Raw genomic sequence first — 16,321 nt, 5'->3', positions numbered from 1 at the left:
TGATGACAATAAAGAGCTATTCTTTTCTATTCTTTTCTATTCTATCCTATTCTTTTCGATTCTAAAAGACAAATTAGTGAAAAATTTGCCCACTGTACCTGCCACATATCCATCCATGGAAAAATCCTGAGTGTGTGCACAAATTAGCCCTCATTTATCAATCTTTCTTTAAAAGGGCTACAAATCTGAGCGGTGAGCTCACTGTATGGAGGGAGATTCAGGAAACCTTCGTATCTGAATGATCCCAGCATTTGAATGATCATTTGTTGATAAATGTGGCAGCTGAAATTGACCGTCATCATGAACATGTCACACCCTGAAAAATTCATGGTCCAGAAGCTCCAACCACTGAGGTGAAACATTGAGAGGAGAAATCTTGGCAAAAAAAGAAGAGAGAACAAAAAAAAAAAAAAAAACTAAAGGAAAGAGAAGAGAGAAAGTGCAAAGATCCTTTGAACTGAACCGACACACCAGACAACTGGACATGAAGAGAGACACAACAGAGTATCCTACGGGCTTTTGTTAGGAAACATACAGTACCTGACAATTGTTCAGGACAGACAAACAGACAAAACATACATTGAACTATAAACTAGAGGAACAGGAAAGACCTAACACAGAAAGCCATCTAACACGTCACAAGACAATATGGTGACTTAGTCCACATGCAGAATATGAAGAGAAATTAAAAAGGAGCATGATCATAAAAATGTGTCTGTGATCATGCAAATGTGAACTCCGACTCTGACTCTGACCTGAAGAGTTGACCTCCAACCACCCACTCAAGCAGAGGACCATGACCGTGTCCCGGAGAAATGGCCCATACTCACAGCGACTCGGTATGGGCCACTCTCCAGATCCAGAGTACGAGGGTGTACCCAAAAGAATCCGGAATTTGATTGTAACTTTTTATTTCTGACATTTTAAAATCAAACATCACCGTCGCCTTCAAAATAATCTCCATCCGCATTAATGCAATGCAGCGCTCCAGCCGTGTCTCCCACTTGACGAATGCGTCGTCAGACCCGTGCGTAATTGTGCCATTTTTTGCCGGCTGCGATTTTTCTGTCACCTCCTCCACGTCTGCAAACCGCCGTCCCTTCAGCTCCTTCTTCAACTTGGGGAACAAGAAAAAGTCACTCAAGGCTTCATCTGGCGAATAAGGCGGATAGGAGAGGAGATTCATCTCATTCTTCGCCAGAAACTGCGTGAGGCGCAGCGCCGTGTCCGCTGGCGCACTGGTGGATCAACCGGGCTCCACTCCGCCACTACGCGGGCCGCTTCCTCCTCACATCCTCACGGAGCTGTCTGAGGACTTCCATGTAGTAGTCCTGATTTACAGTCTGACCTGGAGGGACAGACTCGCTGTGGACGATACCCTGGACAGCCAAGAAGCAGCTCAGCATTGTTTTCATGGCTGAGCGGACCTGACGCATGGACATCTGGCCCTTTTTAAGCCACCCGAACCACTCACGGACCTGAGTCTTCCCCAGAGCATCATCCTTGTAGGCTTGCTGCAACAAGGTGAGTGTTTCTGCTGCTGTTTTTTCCCAGCAAAAAGCCGAATTTAATGTTTGCGCGCTGCTCTGGCTTCCCAGTCAATATCGCCATTTTGGAAAGAATCGAAGACCGCCTCTGCACTCTGTTGCTATAAATAGCGCCTGACAGGCGTCAGTGTAACTCCAGATTTCTCACAGATGTGCATGAGGCTTGCCTGCAGCACATCTGACGGCCAGAAGTCGGAACTCATTATTATTATTGTTTTCTGACCAAATTCCGGTTTCTTTTGGGTACCCCCTCGTATTGAGCTCCTACTGTATTGTCTGTTTCTCCAGCTGTACGCTGGAAATATAAGAAAGACCTGCAACAAATAATGTGAATATCAGAGCACATCAGAACCAGATCTATCATGCTCCAAGTGATTTTAACAGGTAGAGGGCTGCACACCACCCTGGTGAAACACCCTGGTGTGTACCGAACACTGAACAAAGCAGTGTGATAAGCTTTACACTGATGAAACTTCATCACTAAACAAATGAACGGCGCAAAACAGAGGAGCCAACTCCTCAGGTCCAGACTCAGTTTCAATTTACATGTCAAGGAACAGACACACTCCTTTATTTACAGCGCTGCATCTATTTTGAACAGAGATGACAGATGGTTTGAGAGAAGCGTAAAAGAAGGCATCTACATAAAAACTCCTCTTTAAGGAGGAGGGTTCACACCAACAATTCTTCAGTATCTGCTTCAAAGAGCAGACAATATATTTGTTCTTCTTCAGTTTATCTCTTTATGTTTACTTGTGAAGTTATCAGAGACCAAACCATACAGCCTGCTGTTGATGGTTCATGTGTTTCAGGTGATGACATTGTTGGAAACACAAAGTATTTTCACTATGTGTTTCTCATCACATCCATCTGTGTGATGAGGAACCAATCAGATCGTTGTGATGTCTGACCCTCCCACTTTCTGAGATTAAAAATAAACCGAAGACTCTTTGATAGCTACAGTCAGTGGTGGAACTCTCAGAAAATGTTTGTCATATTTTGTTTTCTGTTGATGATCAGAGTCGGACGTAAGTATTTGCTGAAGTGTCAGATTCAATTAACACATAAAATATGAACATATGAAATTTTGCTTATAATTCATTTTGCTTTTTTTCTTTCAGACTCCACAGATGATCAGACATTTGAGACAAAGCCTGTTGCTGCTCAACAAAATGTGACCCTGGAATGTCCTCGGGAGAAACTTCTGAGGTCTGACAAGCTGTACTGGATCAGAATCATTTCTGGTCACCAGCCTGAATTCTTGGGAAGAACAACGGTCCTTGATGATGAAGGAGTTCATAAAACTCCTCATTTTACAACCAAACAAGAATCTAGAACTCTCAATCTGCACATTCACCAAACTCAGATCAGTGACACTGGACTTTACTACTGCATACGGACCAACCAGGATTTTTTGACCTTTCTGAGAGGAGTGTTTCTCAGAGTTGAAGGTAATGTGAACACTTTTCTATTTAGATGTGTAAGCTTTTATATTCATTCACATGCTATCAAATTGTTTACATATTCACATAATTTCACAAATAATTATTAATGTCATTATTTTTTTCCAAAGAAATTTTACTGATTGCTTGCAGACTCAACTGCTTTTCACTTAAATTACTCATCACTGTTTGTCACTTCAATATTTACTGAGAGATTAAATTGCTGACTCATTTGCACTTTTGAATCATTTTTTTTAGATTGGTTGCTTGTTTTATATTTCATACTTACCAGGACCCAAATCTTCCATCTCTGGCATCATTCAAGCTCCTCCGTCTGCTGCGGTCCATCCAGGAGAGTCGGTGTCTCTGCAGTGTTCGGTCCTCTCTGACTCTGAGAGGAAAACATGTTCAGAAGATTACAGAGTTCACTGGTTCAGAGCAGGATCACATCAATCTCACCCCAGTTTCATTTATACTCATGGAAGCAATGCAGAGTGTGGAAACTCTTCACAGAAATGTTTCTATAACTTCTCTAAGAATGTCAGTGTCTCTGATGCTGGTACTTATTACTGTGCTGTGGCTGCATGTGGAGAGGTCATGTTTGGAAATGGAGCAAAACTGGACATTAAAGGTCAGTTCAATCATCAGTTTTTAAAGCTTTATGTATCCTATTGGTTTAGAACACCATCAATTGATGGTTATATGTTTGTTTTTTGTTGTTGTTTAGAAGCCAACACAGCCCTTTACAGTCTTGGTGCAGCTTTTGTTGCAACTATGATTGTTTCAGTCTGTCTCATTTGGACGAATGAGAAAAAGGATTGGAACGACGTGAAGACGGTCGTCATGTACAGCAGAATGTCTAAAACTGCGAGCAAAACCAGCCAGCAGTGATCAGCAGGTAAAGTCACAGAATGAAATGATTTTAAAGTAATCAAAGAAATCACATGTAGTCTTGACATTTGTTCCTGTGTTTTTTCAGACAGATGAAGCTTCATTGATCTATTCTGCACCAACCTTCAGCAGGAGAAACGTTTCTAAAGCTGAAAGAGGAAACACACTCCGATCAGAAAGAGACGATCAACGCTGATTTGCTTTTTCACCACTGAGTAACAAAAAAAATCTGATTCTTGTTGTCGTGATTGTTTTGAGGCTATGTCTAAAAACAGAAAAAGAAAGAAGAATTGCTCTGGAATATGAAAACATTGTCCCACTTATTGTGAAGTACAGTCTTTTATTCAACTGAATTTACTTTTTTGATGTTCATGACAGTGTCTTCCATGTAATCTGACTTTTTTTTTATCTGAAACAAGGTTTTTTTGAACAACAGCTTCTGCTGGATGAAACATTTCAATTCAATATGCACATAAATACAGTGTGCACAATGTGCACATATATGCACAATAACATATGCACAACTACAATTTATGTTTGTCATGTTTTAGACTTTGTTTTCAAGTACCATAATTTTTGGTGAACTGTTCCTTTGTTTATTTGTAAAGAAAAGGCTCAAATGCATCGAAACATCACTGTTGCTTCTACATTTACTGAATGAGCCCAAATCAGCAGAAGGAGACGTACAGAGTGACTGAGACTCAAGATCAACCTGCTCAGAAGGAGAGGAAGCATGTTCAGATGAAAGACTGCACAGGAATTTTGATGAGGGTTGTAAGTTCAAGCAAGGTCATACACACACACACACACACACACACACACACATACAGATGCATATGCTCACGCACAAACACAGTGGGTATTTGTAAGCACAAAAGAAATATTAAACAGTTGCCCCATATATCATCATTAATTTAAAAACCTCCCCTCATGTGTTCACAGCTGCCATTAAACAGCAAACAGGACAAACATGAGATTAAAAAGAAAAGACATCAGAAAGTGAGCAGGTTTATCAGTGCAGTCGTTCTTCCATGTGGAATTACTTCTGTTTCCCTAAATTTCTTCAAAATCAACCCAAATCTAAATCATAACGCTGCTCCTGTCATTAAAAAAGGCTGCACACGTACTTCCTGAAATGAAACCAGAGGGTGAGGCAGGAAGAAAAAACTCTGCACTCATGTTCTGTTTAAAAGCACAGCCACAACAAAAATGGACCTTAGTATCACTCAGTTTCAGTCACAAGCAACAAAGTGAAGAAAAGAACACACATAGCAAGTAGAAGAAACAAATTAACACACAATTTTTATCCAACTCAAGGTTCAAAAATAAAACTCATCATATAAACTGTTTTTACTGAAGATCGTCCTGAGTGAAAATTAAACTGACACTGTCACAGAGATGCTTGTCGGAGTCACTGAAATGGTCTCTTAACGTATCGTGCTTAGAGAATAAAGAACCCATCAAAGATCCATCAGTTTCATTGTGTGTCCCAAGTAAACTAGCCTCGTCAACCAGACCCGCCCACTCCTCATCCACATTTGGATTTTGGAGTTAAGCTCAGTCTGGATAAGAGCCCATTGAAACTTCTTGCAAGGGGTGTCTGTTACGCCTTTGACTGACAGCGCACTTCAGCCAATCAGCGCTTCAAAACAAATACGTCATTAAAATGCGTTCACTTCTCTATGGGTTAGCATTAGCTCATTAGCTCTAGCTTCCTCACACGCAAAGACACATGAAAATGTCTTTTCCTGTTCGAAACTCACCAGGCGCAGACTCTTGCTCTTCCTTGATTGTTGTAATTCTTGGTATTTTGGCTATAACTTTACTTATTGCAGCTTTCAGACGATGGTTAAAGTTAAAGTTCATCATCTCCGATACGCGCAGCGATAGCGTCACTTCCGGTTTAGCCACCGGAATTCGCCAAAAAAATTTGAAAACAAAAAGCGGCAACGCTGATTGGCTCAGTCGTTTCACGACGGAGTGAAATCCCCCTCTATGGGCTCCTACCCAGACTGAGCTCAACTCCAAAATCCAAATGTGGATGAGGAGTGGGTGGGTGTGGTTTACGAGGCTACAAGTAAACCCTGTTGTGTGTGTTGTTGTTTGAAGACCTAAAATCTTTCCTAAGATCTCAGTGACTTGTTCAATCAGCTCTGTGACAGTGACACCTGTGGACTTGAAGTGACACATCAACAACACATCATCAGTGAAACTGACCTCTCTCACGATGGTCTAAACCAGGGGTGCCCAGCTTATTTCCTTATTTCTCTCCCTGCAGCAGAACACCTCCATCTCATCTTGAAGTCATCCTCTCACTTGTCGAAGAGCCCACTAACAAATCCCTCATTGCAATCACTTGTGCTGCAGCTGGGAGAAAGCTAAAACATGCAGGACATCAGAATTCCAGTCCTCGAAGGCCGGCATCCTGCATGTTTTCGGGATTCAGTTTGACACCTCTGGTCGGGATGTCCTGATCCGAACACATGATTGGAAACCAGGGCCAATCACATGGTTTCAGACTTGATCGGAATCAGCTGTTGAATACCGATCAGGGAGCGGTGGCGACTGGTCAAGAGAGGGCTCGGGTGCTGGCCCCCCACAATTCAGAAACAGAAAAAAAAGAGGAAAATAAACTCTAATACTAAATGGTAATATCCTAACAATGTATGAGTTTCATTTTCTATAAATAATCTGCAACAAAAGAGCAGATAAACAGCTTGGGGACCTAAGAAGGTCAGTGTCTCTGATGATGGTACTTATTACTGTGCTGTGGCTGCATGTGGAGAGGTCATGTTTGGAAATGGAACAAAACTGGACATTATAGGTAAGATCAGAATATTTTACTGATTTAATTGTTTTGAAAATTCCAAAAAGTAATGTAAGTGAATGTTTTCTTTTCCTAGATCACAACATGAGAACTTTGACTAACACAGAAATAGCTCTTTGTGTTGTCTGTGTTGCTTTAGCTGCAAGTGGGACTGTTTCATTGTGTCTCATTTCGACCGTCAAGAAGATTGATTGCAAAGGTAGTAATACAAGTTTCATTAAAGAAAAAAAAAATCAGTATATTTAACACCATGTGCAGCATTAATGTCTATTCAGTCATTTTATACTAAATGTCTCTGTTGAACAGATGCTGAACCAGCCAGCAGTGATCAGCAGGTAAAGTCTCAAGATAAAATAACAGAGTTGTTAATTTCAATTTATGCAGTAAATAATGTTGTAACATATTTTATATTTCTTCAGACAGATGAAGCTGCATTGACCTATTCTGCACCAACCTTCAGCAGGAGAAAAGTCACCAAATCAGAAAGAGGAAACACACACTGGACTCAGGAAGAGACGATCTACACCGACATGCTCGTTCGCCACTGATTAAGAATTTACTCTCTCAATCTGCTAAATGACAGAGATGTTTTTTTTTAATCCATGTTTCAGTTATAGTTACCACAGGGAAATAATCCCACACCACAGAATAGTGACCCCTTATTTCATATTGTGTATTGTAAAATAAACTTATTTACATACATGTTTTTTTTTCATTTGTATGTGTTTCCATACTTTTTTATACTACGAATATTTTTATACTCTTGGTTGGGGTTTGTCACCTTGCCAGGGTGGGGTTGGTGGGATTTTTTGAGAGACCAATGGGTCACTTACAGGCAGCAGTGATGCTGATGATGCTTCTGTCACATTATCCTCCATCTCCCCCCGTCTGCATGCGAACAAAACGATGGAGCCGTTCCAAATCTCCACTCTGGCCTCACACACACACACACACACACACACACACACACACACACACACACACACACACACACACAGAGCGAGAGAGTGAGAGTAAAGAAGGGAGAAGAGTATGATGAAAAGTACAAATGGCAACACTAGAAGTAAATCATACAATCGTTTTCCCCATGCAGAAAAAAAATAATTTAAAGATCTCCCCTCCTGTGTTAGCAGGTACATCGTGGTGTATTTGACCTCTTATGATTGTTTTTTTTTTCTTTTACTGTGCAGCACTTTGCGTTGTTTTGTAAATATGAGAAGTGCTCTAAAAATAAAGTTTGATTGACTGATTGATTGACTGTGAAAGGTGACAAATTTAGTCACTTAAAAACTGTTGATTTAAAAAAAAAAAGACATCAGAACAGCGAGCAGGTTTATCAATGTGGTCGTCCCCTCATGCAAAGTAACTTCAACCCCACTCAAATGTTCTAAAATCAGCTCCAATCAAAACGATATGTTGCACCTGTCACACAAAGAGGCTGCAGAAGTACTTGCAAATGCTGCTGTTTATTCCCTCCTGCTGCTCATCAAGATGTCAAAGGTTTTAATCTATGTGTCTGTCTTGAGAGCTTTATGTCAGCACTGCCAATCCATGTGGTGATGGTAGATGTGATGTCTCAGTAACTAGGTCACCCAACCCCCACCCTCACACCGCCATACTGTGATCCTGCCCTCCTGGACCCACTGAAGGTAGAGCCACTCAGTACACTGCTACACTGTTGAGCTGGTGATGGTCACTAAAAAGTGGAAAAACTAAAAGAAAGAAAGAAAGACACCTGTGATGATCACTGATTATCTACGATCTCTACAAGACAGAAATGTACAACTGAGGTGTTAAAAAAACAGATTCTGCAAATGAAGAGTGACACTCTTGTGGTTGTGCATTTGAACAAGAAGTGCAGAGAACTTTACTTCCTGTCTCACCGAAGTCCAGGAAGTAGGTAATGTGCCATTTTTTAAAGATAAGATACATATATTTAGGACTTGGTGTTACAGTTGCTATATGGAAAGTACAAGAGCACTGACACCACATTTTGACTGCTGTGTTTCATTGTGTTTTTCACCATTGAGCAGTTTGGTTTCCCCCACTTACAGAAAGACAGAGTTTGAGCATTTTCATATAGTTGTGAGTTTTAAAAAGGTTTCGCTTTGGGGGTTATTTTCAAACAGGACAGTTTTCAGCCTGCAAGACTGAAGAAGTGAGAAAGTTAAATAAGACAAATTCAGTGAGGTGTTGTCATGTTTTATCAACTGAAATGTGCTGTTAAAACACTTCAAATAAAAATTCTAAATAGCAGTTGGTGAGTTCTCGTCAGCTGAAACAGCCAAATTTCTAAGAAGACAAAGTGTTTTATATTTCAGCGTCACATTTGCTGATAGTACTACAGATATGAAACAACAACCGAACAGCACACAAATGAAACAATCAGTATTTCATAATATGATATTTAAAGGTGCCTTAAGGAGTTTACACGTTTTATGCGAAACAGCGCCCCCTGCAGGCCTTGGGCGTAATGCAGCTTAGTGAAAAACTCATCCCTGTGGCTCGGAACTCCTTCTTCGCTCGTTTAGAGGCGGTTTAAGTTTCTTTTACCTGGTGGAGTCTGTGCTGGAGTTGTGGCAGTGCCAGAAGCTGGTCTTTTCTTATTTTCTGGAAGATCCTGCTCAGTTGTTGCTCACTAAGCATCTGGCGGAGTAATGGCGGACAAAACGAAACCTAACCAGCCGGAGTGAGCATTAAGTCATTCCTTTCAAATTCTCCCCAAAAAAACTCTGGTGCCGGACCGGCACTGCAACTTTCAAGTGACAATTCAGCACTGTTAGAGGTACTTGTAATGAATATGTCAGGGCACATTGTACACATCATTAAAAATGTGTAAAATATTTATGGTGGAAAATAAGTATTTTTAAGGTCGTAAAACTCCTTAATGCACCTTTAAACAAAACCAGGATGTGTAACCCTCCCTTCGTGTCTGCACCGGGTTTTGGTGTGGTTTCGGTTCGGGAGGGAGTTTGGTTGGAAATTTCTGTTATCTATTTAACTGGACCTTCTGTCCTTCATTCAAAACACAACGACAACAAATGGCAGTTCAAAAATATATTGAAGTAACAACAAAAGAATCAACACAAGAATCAACTATTTACAACAATAATTTTGCCCACATCTTTTTGTTTTTTTCCGATAAATGTCCAATTCACACTGGCCGGCCAGGCAATAAAAAAACCAAGTAAACAATAAAGAAAAAACTGCTGAGTGCACTCAGAAAAAATCCTACCGCCCCTTTATAACGAGTGTCCATGAGATGACCCAAGATGGTGGAGATGGGGGATGGAGACAAGGATGAAGAAGGGGACGAAGATGGACATCACCCAGAGTGGCACGCTCTGAAGAATGGGGTTGCTGAACGGGATCCAAAAAAAAACCAGCCGGAATATCGATTTACACGGGGTTTAACGGGGGTCTGGTACGTCTGGTTAACTCCTGCACTTCTGTGGTCGATCTCGGTCACACATGGAATCTGAATCTTATTTCTAAAATGATCAAAACTTCTGCTCAAAAAGCGTCTGAATAGTCTGGCGCAGGCCGAGGACAGACAACCAAGATGGCGGATCCCAGTGAGATAGCCACTCCCAGCTTTTTTCATGTACCAGAATCTCTTTCTAGGGACAAATGACAGTTCTTTACTTACACCTACTGACCAACTTGAAGTACTAATTTTGAGCAAATCAATGGGACAATCACAATACACATACAACATGCACATTTATTAACTTGGGGTTATCAACCCTGGTTACATGAACAAGACAGAAACCAAGGAAATCATATCAGACTGTGACATTCTTTACGCATGATCAGGAGGTGAAGAAGAAGGAAAGATTCAAATCTCTTGGGGTCCACATCATATCTGACAAACATCTCCAGTCAGTCAAAGACTAGGGGTGTAATGATTCTTCTACTTCGTTGATGTATCGATTTATATTCCTATGATTGATCTGTGCTCGGCAAGTTGGCCTTCCAGATGACGTTCATCAATATAACATCATTTAAAAGCTAATGAATCAATTGTATCGATATTAGAACGTAGCGTATTTGTTAAGCACAGGGTATACCACATATAATTGTAATTTTTTCACCACTTTTTAAAGATAAAAAGACATTAGATGTTACGCGGTTCCGTCGTCCTGTCTGCGATGTCATCGAAATGTGCCAGGAGACATCAAAAGAAAGCGTGGCGCCGACCATCCAGGCATGTCTTCCAGCGTTCCGCTTCGGCAGCAGCACAAGGTAACGTGGGCTCTGATTAGGGCTGCGCGGTATACATGGTATGACGGTAGAAACAATATAAACTTGGCCACAGTAGAGATTTGTGGTCTGCCGTCATATCGTCATTTCACCTGATACAGTTCAACTGCTACAACTAAATAAAATGTGTGGAAACGATCTTTCAATCCTTCTCTTTTTAAATGAAAAACGGTGCATTGCATCATTGAAAATGCTACAGCTTCTTGCCGGCTAATGCTCTTTTTCTAACAACATGCAGCTTCAGGGGCCATCCTTCTTCTGTGGTGTCTCTGGAAAAATAAGGTTGAACATGCAAACAGCACAGCTAGTGGCATGAAGTGCAAGTGCAGGTGAATCAAACAACTACAAAACTCATTCAAAAACACTTCCATTGAAGGTTTTACACAGCAACATTTATACCGCGATATATACCGTTACCGTGAAGGGATTTAATTTATACCGAGATATGAGTTTTAGGTCATCTGGCGAGCCCCTAGCTCTGATGAAGCTTCAGGCCTCGCCAGCATGTTTAGTCAGAGACTCGGCCAAAACTCAGGTCGGGTGAAAGTTTATCTACAAAGACATGGGACTCTACAGCGTGGTTGAAAATCCGGGGTTCCATGAAATGATTCAAACTTTGGGGCCACAGTACCAGATACTGAGCCGACAAACACTTGCGTTTTTATGTCCATAATTTATTCACACGTTTTCCCCTTACAAGAAACAACAGGAATGCAGAAAACTGCACCTGCCCTGTCCAGTATCCAGGTATTTATTTCACAGTCACACTGGTTGAATTTTTTTTTCCTAATAAGTTACTGAATCAATTTCAAGTCATGGAATCGTTTTAGATCATATCGTTGCAAATTAACCAATACCGTTTTTGAATCGTATGATACAGATCAAATCGTTGTCAAAACGAACCGTTACACCCCCATTAAAGACTCAGACTGGACGAAACAAACTTGTCTCCTTCACCCCCTGCTGATTTATTTCTGTAAGTAGTCATCAAGAGCCTCCTGACCTCCTCCTGCACGGTGGGTGTGCATACAGTGGAAACCAATCAGGAAGGACCTGCAGCAGGTGGAGAGGAAGGCTGAGGACATCATCATCAGACCACTCCCTCCTCTCAGAGACTTTCACACTGCTCCCACAGTTCTCCTTATTTTAGAAAAGCTAACACTGATGAGCCAATGACAGAGAATAGAGGAAATTTGTCTGTGAAGCATCAAGGTGAGGGCTTCTGGTATTTGTGAAGATTCTACTTTTTAAAACCTCATCAAAGACTCTATAAACAGCTTCAATCCTCTGCCTCTGTTTAACTTGTCAGAAATGTATCAGATGAGATTGATAAGATCTTGTGGTTCATGTTGTACAGCAGCTCCTCCATCTGCTCTGATGAAGGGGTCGTCCGTCATGTTCATGATTTGTTCTCATCACATCCTTCAGTGTGACGATAAACCAATCAGATCACTGAGAAGTCTGACCCTCCCACTTTATGAGATTACAAAAGAAGAGGAGACGCTCTGATTGAAACACAGTCAGTGGAGGATTTCTCAGAAAATGTTTGTCATATTTGTTTTTCTGTTGATGATCGCAGTGGGCTGTGAGTATTTCTACAAAATTCTGATTCATCGTGCAAACATTTAATAATGAAGGAACATTTGTGTTTTTCTACTTGATGAATTTGCTTGTTTCTTTCAGGCTGCACAAATGATCAGAACTTTGAGATGAAATCTGTTGCTGCGCAACAAAATGTGACTTTGACGTGTCCTCGTAAATCTGGACACAAAGAAAATTTATTTTGGATCAGAATCATTTCTGGTCACCAGCCTGAATTCCTGGGAGGAACGTATGGCTTTGATTATGAAGGAGTTCATCAGACTCCTCATTTTACAACCAAACAAGAACCTGGAACTTTTATTCTGAACATTCATCAAAGTCAGATCAGCGACACTGGACTTTACTACTGCATCCAAACTGAAACCCTTCAAATGTCCTTTGTGAGAAGAGTGTTTCTTATGGTTAAAGGTAAGGTTTTATTTATCCGTTAAAATTATTCTGAGTGTGTTTATTTACTCTGTGATTTAAATATTGATTTCTACAATTACTACATTTTTCTATACACGCATTTTTGTTTGTCATTATATTCATTATTCATTTACTCACAACTATTTCCTTTAAATTCACTTTAATACTTGATTGCTTCTTTATATATCAGTAATATATTTACAGAAATATTAACTTTTTCTCCTGAAACCTTGTGATATTAATTTTGTTGTGTAATTCCCTACTTCTATGAATACTTTCTTATATATATTTTAGTCAGATAATTATCAATTACTTGGTTGTATTTTCCTGTTTCACTCAGTAATTTTGCTACTGAAATTTTTTTCTAACACGTGCTCCTCAAGGACCCCAATCTTCCATCTCTGGCATCATTCAAGCTCCTCCGTCTGCTGCGGTCCATCCAGGAGAGTCGGTGTCTCTGCAGTGTTCGGTCCTCTCTGACTCTGAGAAGAAAGCATGTGTGCTGTACTGTGCTGTGGCTGCATGTGGAGAGGTCATGTTTGGAAATGGAGCAAAACTGGACATTAAATGTAAGTTCAGAATATTTTTTTCTGATAAAATGGTTTCTAAACTTCAACAAATAAATAGTCATGGATACTGAATGTTTTCTTTTCCCAGATGGAGCAAAACTGGACAGAGGTGAGTTCAATCATCAGTTTTTAAAGCTTATTGTATCCTATTGGTTTGTAACACCATGAATTGATGGTTATATGTTTGTTTTTTTGTTGTTGTTTAGAAGCCAACACAGCCCTTTACAGTCTTGGTGCAGCTTTTGTTGCAACTATGATTGTTTCAGTCTGTCTCATTTGGACGAATGAGAAAAAGGATTGTAACGACATGAAGACAGTTGTCATGTACAGCAGAATGTCTAAAACTGCGAGCAAAACCAGACAGCAGTGATCAGCAGGTAAAGTCACAGAATGAAATGATTTTAAAGTAATCAAAGAAATCACATGTAGTCTTGACATTTGTTCCTGTGTTTTTCTCAGACAGATGAAGCTTCATTGATCTATTCTGCACCAACCTTCAGCAGGAAGAAAAGTTACCAAAGCGGAAAGAGGAAACACACCGTCAGATCAGAAAGAGACGATCGACACTGATTTGCTTTTTCACCAATGAGTAACAAAAAAAATCAGATTCTTGTTATCATGATAGTTTTGATGCTATGTCTAAAAACAGAAAAAGAAAGAAGGAATTGCTCTGGAATATGAAAACATTGTCCCACTTATTGTGAAGTACAGTGTCTTATTACCTCTGCGTTATGTAATCATTCAATTGTATTTTCTTTATTGATGTTCGTGACAGTGTCTTCCATGTAATCTGACCATTTTTTAAAATCTGAAACAAGGTTTTTTTTGTTGAACAACAGCTTCTGCTGGATGAAACATTTCAATTCACTTTAAACAAATGCACACCTACAATTTACGTTTGTCATGTTTTAGACTTTGTTTTCAAGTACAATCATTTTTGTACTATGTACTTATTTAAAAGCACAGCCACAACAAAGTTGGACCTTAGTATTACTCAGTTTCAGTCACAAACAACAATGTGAAGAAAAGAACACATATAGCAACTTCCTGAAATGAAACAAATTAACACACAATTTTTATCCAACTCAAGATTCAAAAGTAAAACTCATCATATAAGCTGTTTTTACTGGAGATCGTCCTGAGTGAAAACTAAACTGAGACATTGTCACAGAGATGTTTGTCGGAGTCATTGAAATGGTCTCTTAACGTATTGTGAGAATAAAAAAACCCATCAAAGATCCATCGGTTCCATTGTGTGTCCCACGGAAACCCTGTTGTGTGTGTTGTTGTTTGAAGACCTAAAATCTTTTGAGATCTCAGTGACTTGTTCAAACAGCTCTGTAACAGTGACACCTGTGAATTTGAAGTGACACATCAACAACACGTCATTAGGAAAACTAACCTGTCTCACGATGGTCTAAACCAGGCGGGCCCACCTCCAGTCCTCAGTGGGCCGCCTTCCTGCATGTTTTAGTTCTCTCCCTGCAGCAGAACACCTTCACCTCATCTTGAAGTCATCCTCAAACTTGTAGAAAAACCCACTGACAAGTCCCTCATTGCAATCACTTGTGCTGCAGCTGGGAGAAAGCTAAAACATGCAGGACATCAGCCCTTCAGGACCAAGTTCGGACTCCCCTGGTCTAAACTGTCATGGAAAAATGCTTTGTCTTCAAGTTTTCAGGAACACAGTGTGAAGGACGCTCTGTTTTGTCTGAAGTCACTTGGTCTCGGGACTGTTCCCCTGAGAACCAACATGAGAAACAACGTCTGCAATTCTCGTGAGATTTGTCTATATGACCTGGCATGGCCGGAAGTCATGCCATAGTCGGGCTGGATTCTCCCAGGAACAACAGCCTTGCTCTCAATCAGCTGATTTGTGTGTGCTTCCTCTGCAATCCTCAATAAATCATCCTTGTGCAGCATCAACACCTTGACTCGTCATCTTTGGCTCTGGTTCACCAAAAATTCCACAACGGTTTGGGGGCTCGTCCGGGATCTAAATACAACATAAACAAGGTAAGTGCAAATGTTTCCTCTGTTAAATATTTAACTCGGGACGTAATGCCTTACCTGTGGGGATGTTTGACTGGATAAAAGAACTATTTCATAGTTGATTGGAACTGTCAAAGCCAATTGCTAAACATAATAGAGCCAAGGATGTCCCTAAATTTTTGATTGATTCTTATCAATCAATTGCTAATCATTGATTAGTAACAATTGGTTTGTAATAATAATTGTATTATAATTTAGAACTGCGACTGAGAGAGCTTTGGAAGCGTTTTCTAGACTTGGAGTCTGGAAGGCCTAGGAGGGCCATCGGCGCTAACGGGTTCTGCCCTGAAGTGACCTGGCTTTCACTCAGATTGGATCCGAGATTGATGCCCCACAGAGCTTGGGGGTATCTTCATATAGCCTCTTCACCAGGACGAGCCTGGTGCATGTAACAGAAGGGTTGATGATCTCCCTAACGGGCTGACCTGTCCTGTTACAGCTGTGGGTGGCGTGTGGAAGTTTCTACTGGTGAAACTTATTGAAAACCGTGTGAGTGTGATACTGCAGGTCAATTCACAACTCTGACTCTCTCTTTCACGATAAAAAAACGATGATAGACAAATATGATAATATATGATAATATGTTTTTCTCCCTCGAGTGTTTGTGTCATGTCTTGTGCCCCTGCGGCCATGTGGGGGCAATCAGGCCCTGTTTTGTGTTTGTCTGCCCTCTTGTTCTCCTGTCTCATTGTCTCCCTAATGTGCCTCACCTGTGTCTAT

The 16,321-nt window shown here is 40.6% G+C and overlaps 1 protein-coding gene across 6 annotated transcripts in view; it reads left to right on the top strand.

Moving 5' to 3' along the window:
* The window catches only part of LOC115406848 (uncharacterized), a 92,505-nt gene extending 77,037 nt beyond the window's left edge, over window positions 1-15,468 (top strand). For 2 of the 6 annotated variants that reach the window (XM_030117166.1, XM_030117180.1), the window contains exons 2-6: window positions 12,654-12,980; window positions 13,364-13,549; window positions 13,638-13,658; window positions 13,756-13,926; window positions 14,009-15,468. In XM_030117166.1, coding sequence (XP_029973026.1) covers window positions 12,654-12,980; window positions 13,364-13,549; window positions 13,638-13,658; window positions 13,756-13,919 — 698 coding nt within the window. In that variant the 3' untranslated portion in view covers window positions 13,920-13,926; window positions 14,009-15,468. Of the gene's footprint in view, window positions 1-2,528; window positions 2,576-2,668; window positions 2,792-3,716; window positions 3,888-3,968; window positions 4,192-12,502; window positions 12,556-12,653; window positions 12,981-13,363; window positions 13,550-13,637; window positions 13,659-13,755; window positions 13,927-14,008 lie in introns of those variants that run through there. The other 4 variants (XM_030117158.1, XM_030117172.1, XM_030117112.1 and 1 more) reach the window with 4 other exon arrangements.
* The last annotated feature ends 853 nt before the right edge of the window (window positions 15,469-16,321 follow it).

This window comes from Salarias fasciatus, chromosome 2, assembly GCF_902148845.1.
Source record: "Salarias fasciatus chromosome 2, fSalaFa1.1, whole genome shotgun sequence".
NCBI classification, from domain to species: domain Eukaryota; kingdom Metazoa; phylum Chordata; class Actinopteri; order Blenniiformes; family Blenniidae; genus Salarias; species Salarias fasciatus.
Note: the sequence above shows the minus strand (reverse complement) of the source record. Positions and strands in the feature narration are given on the sequence as shown.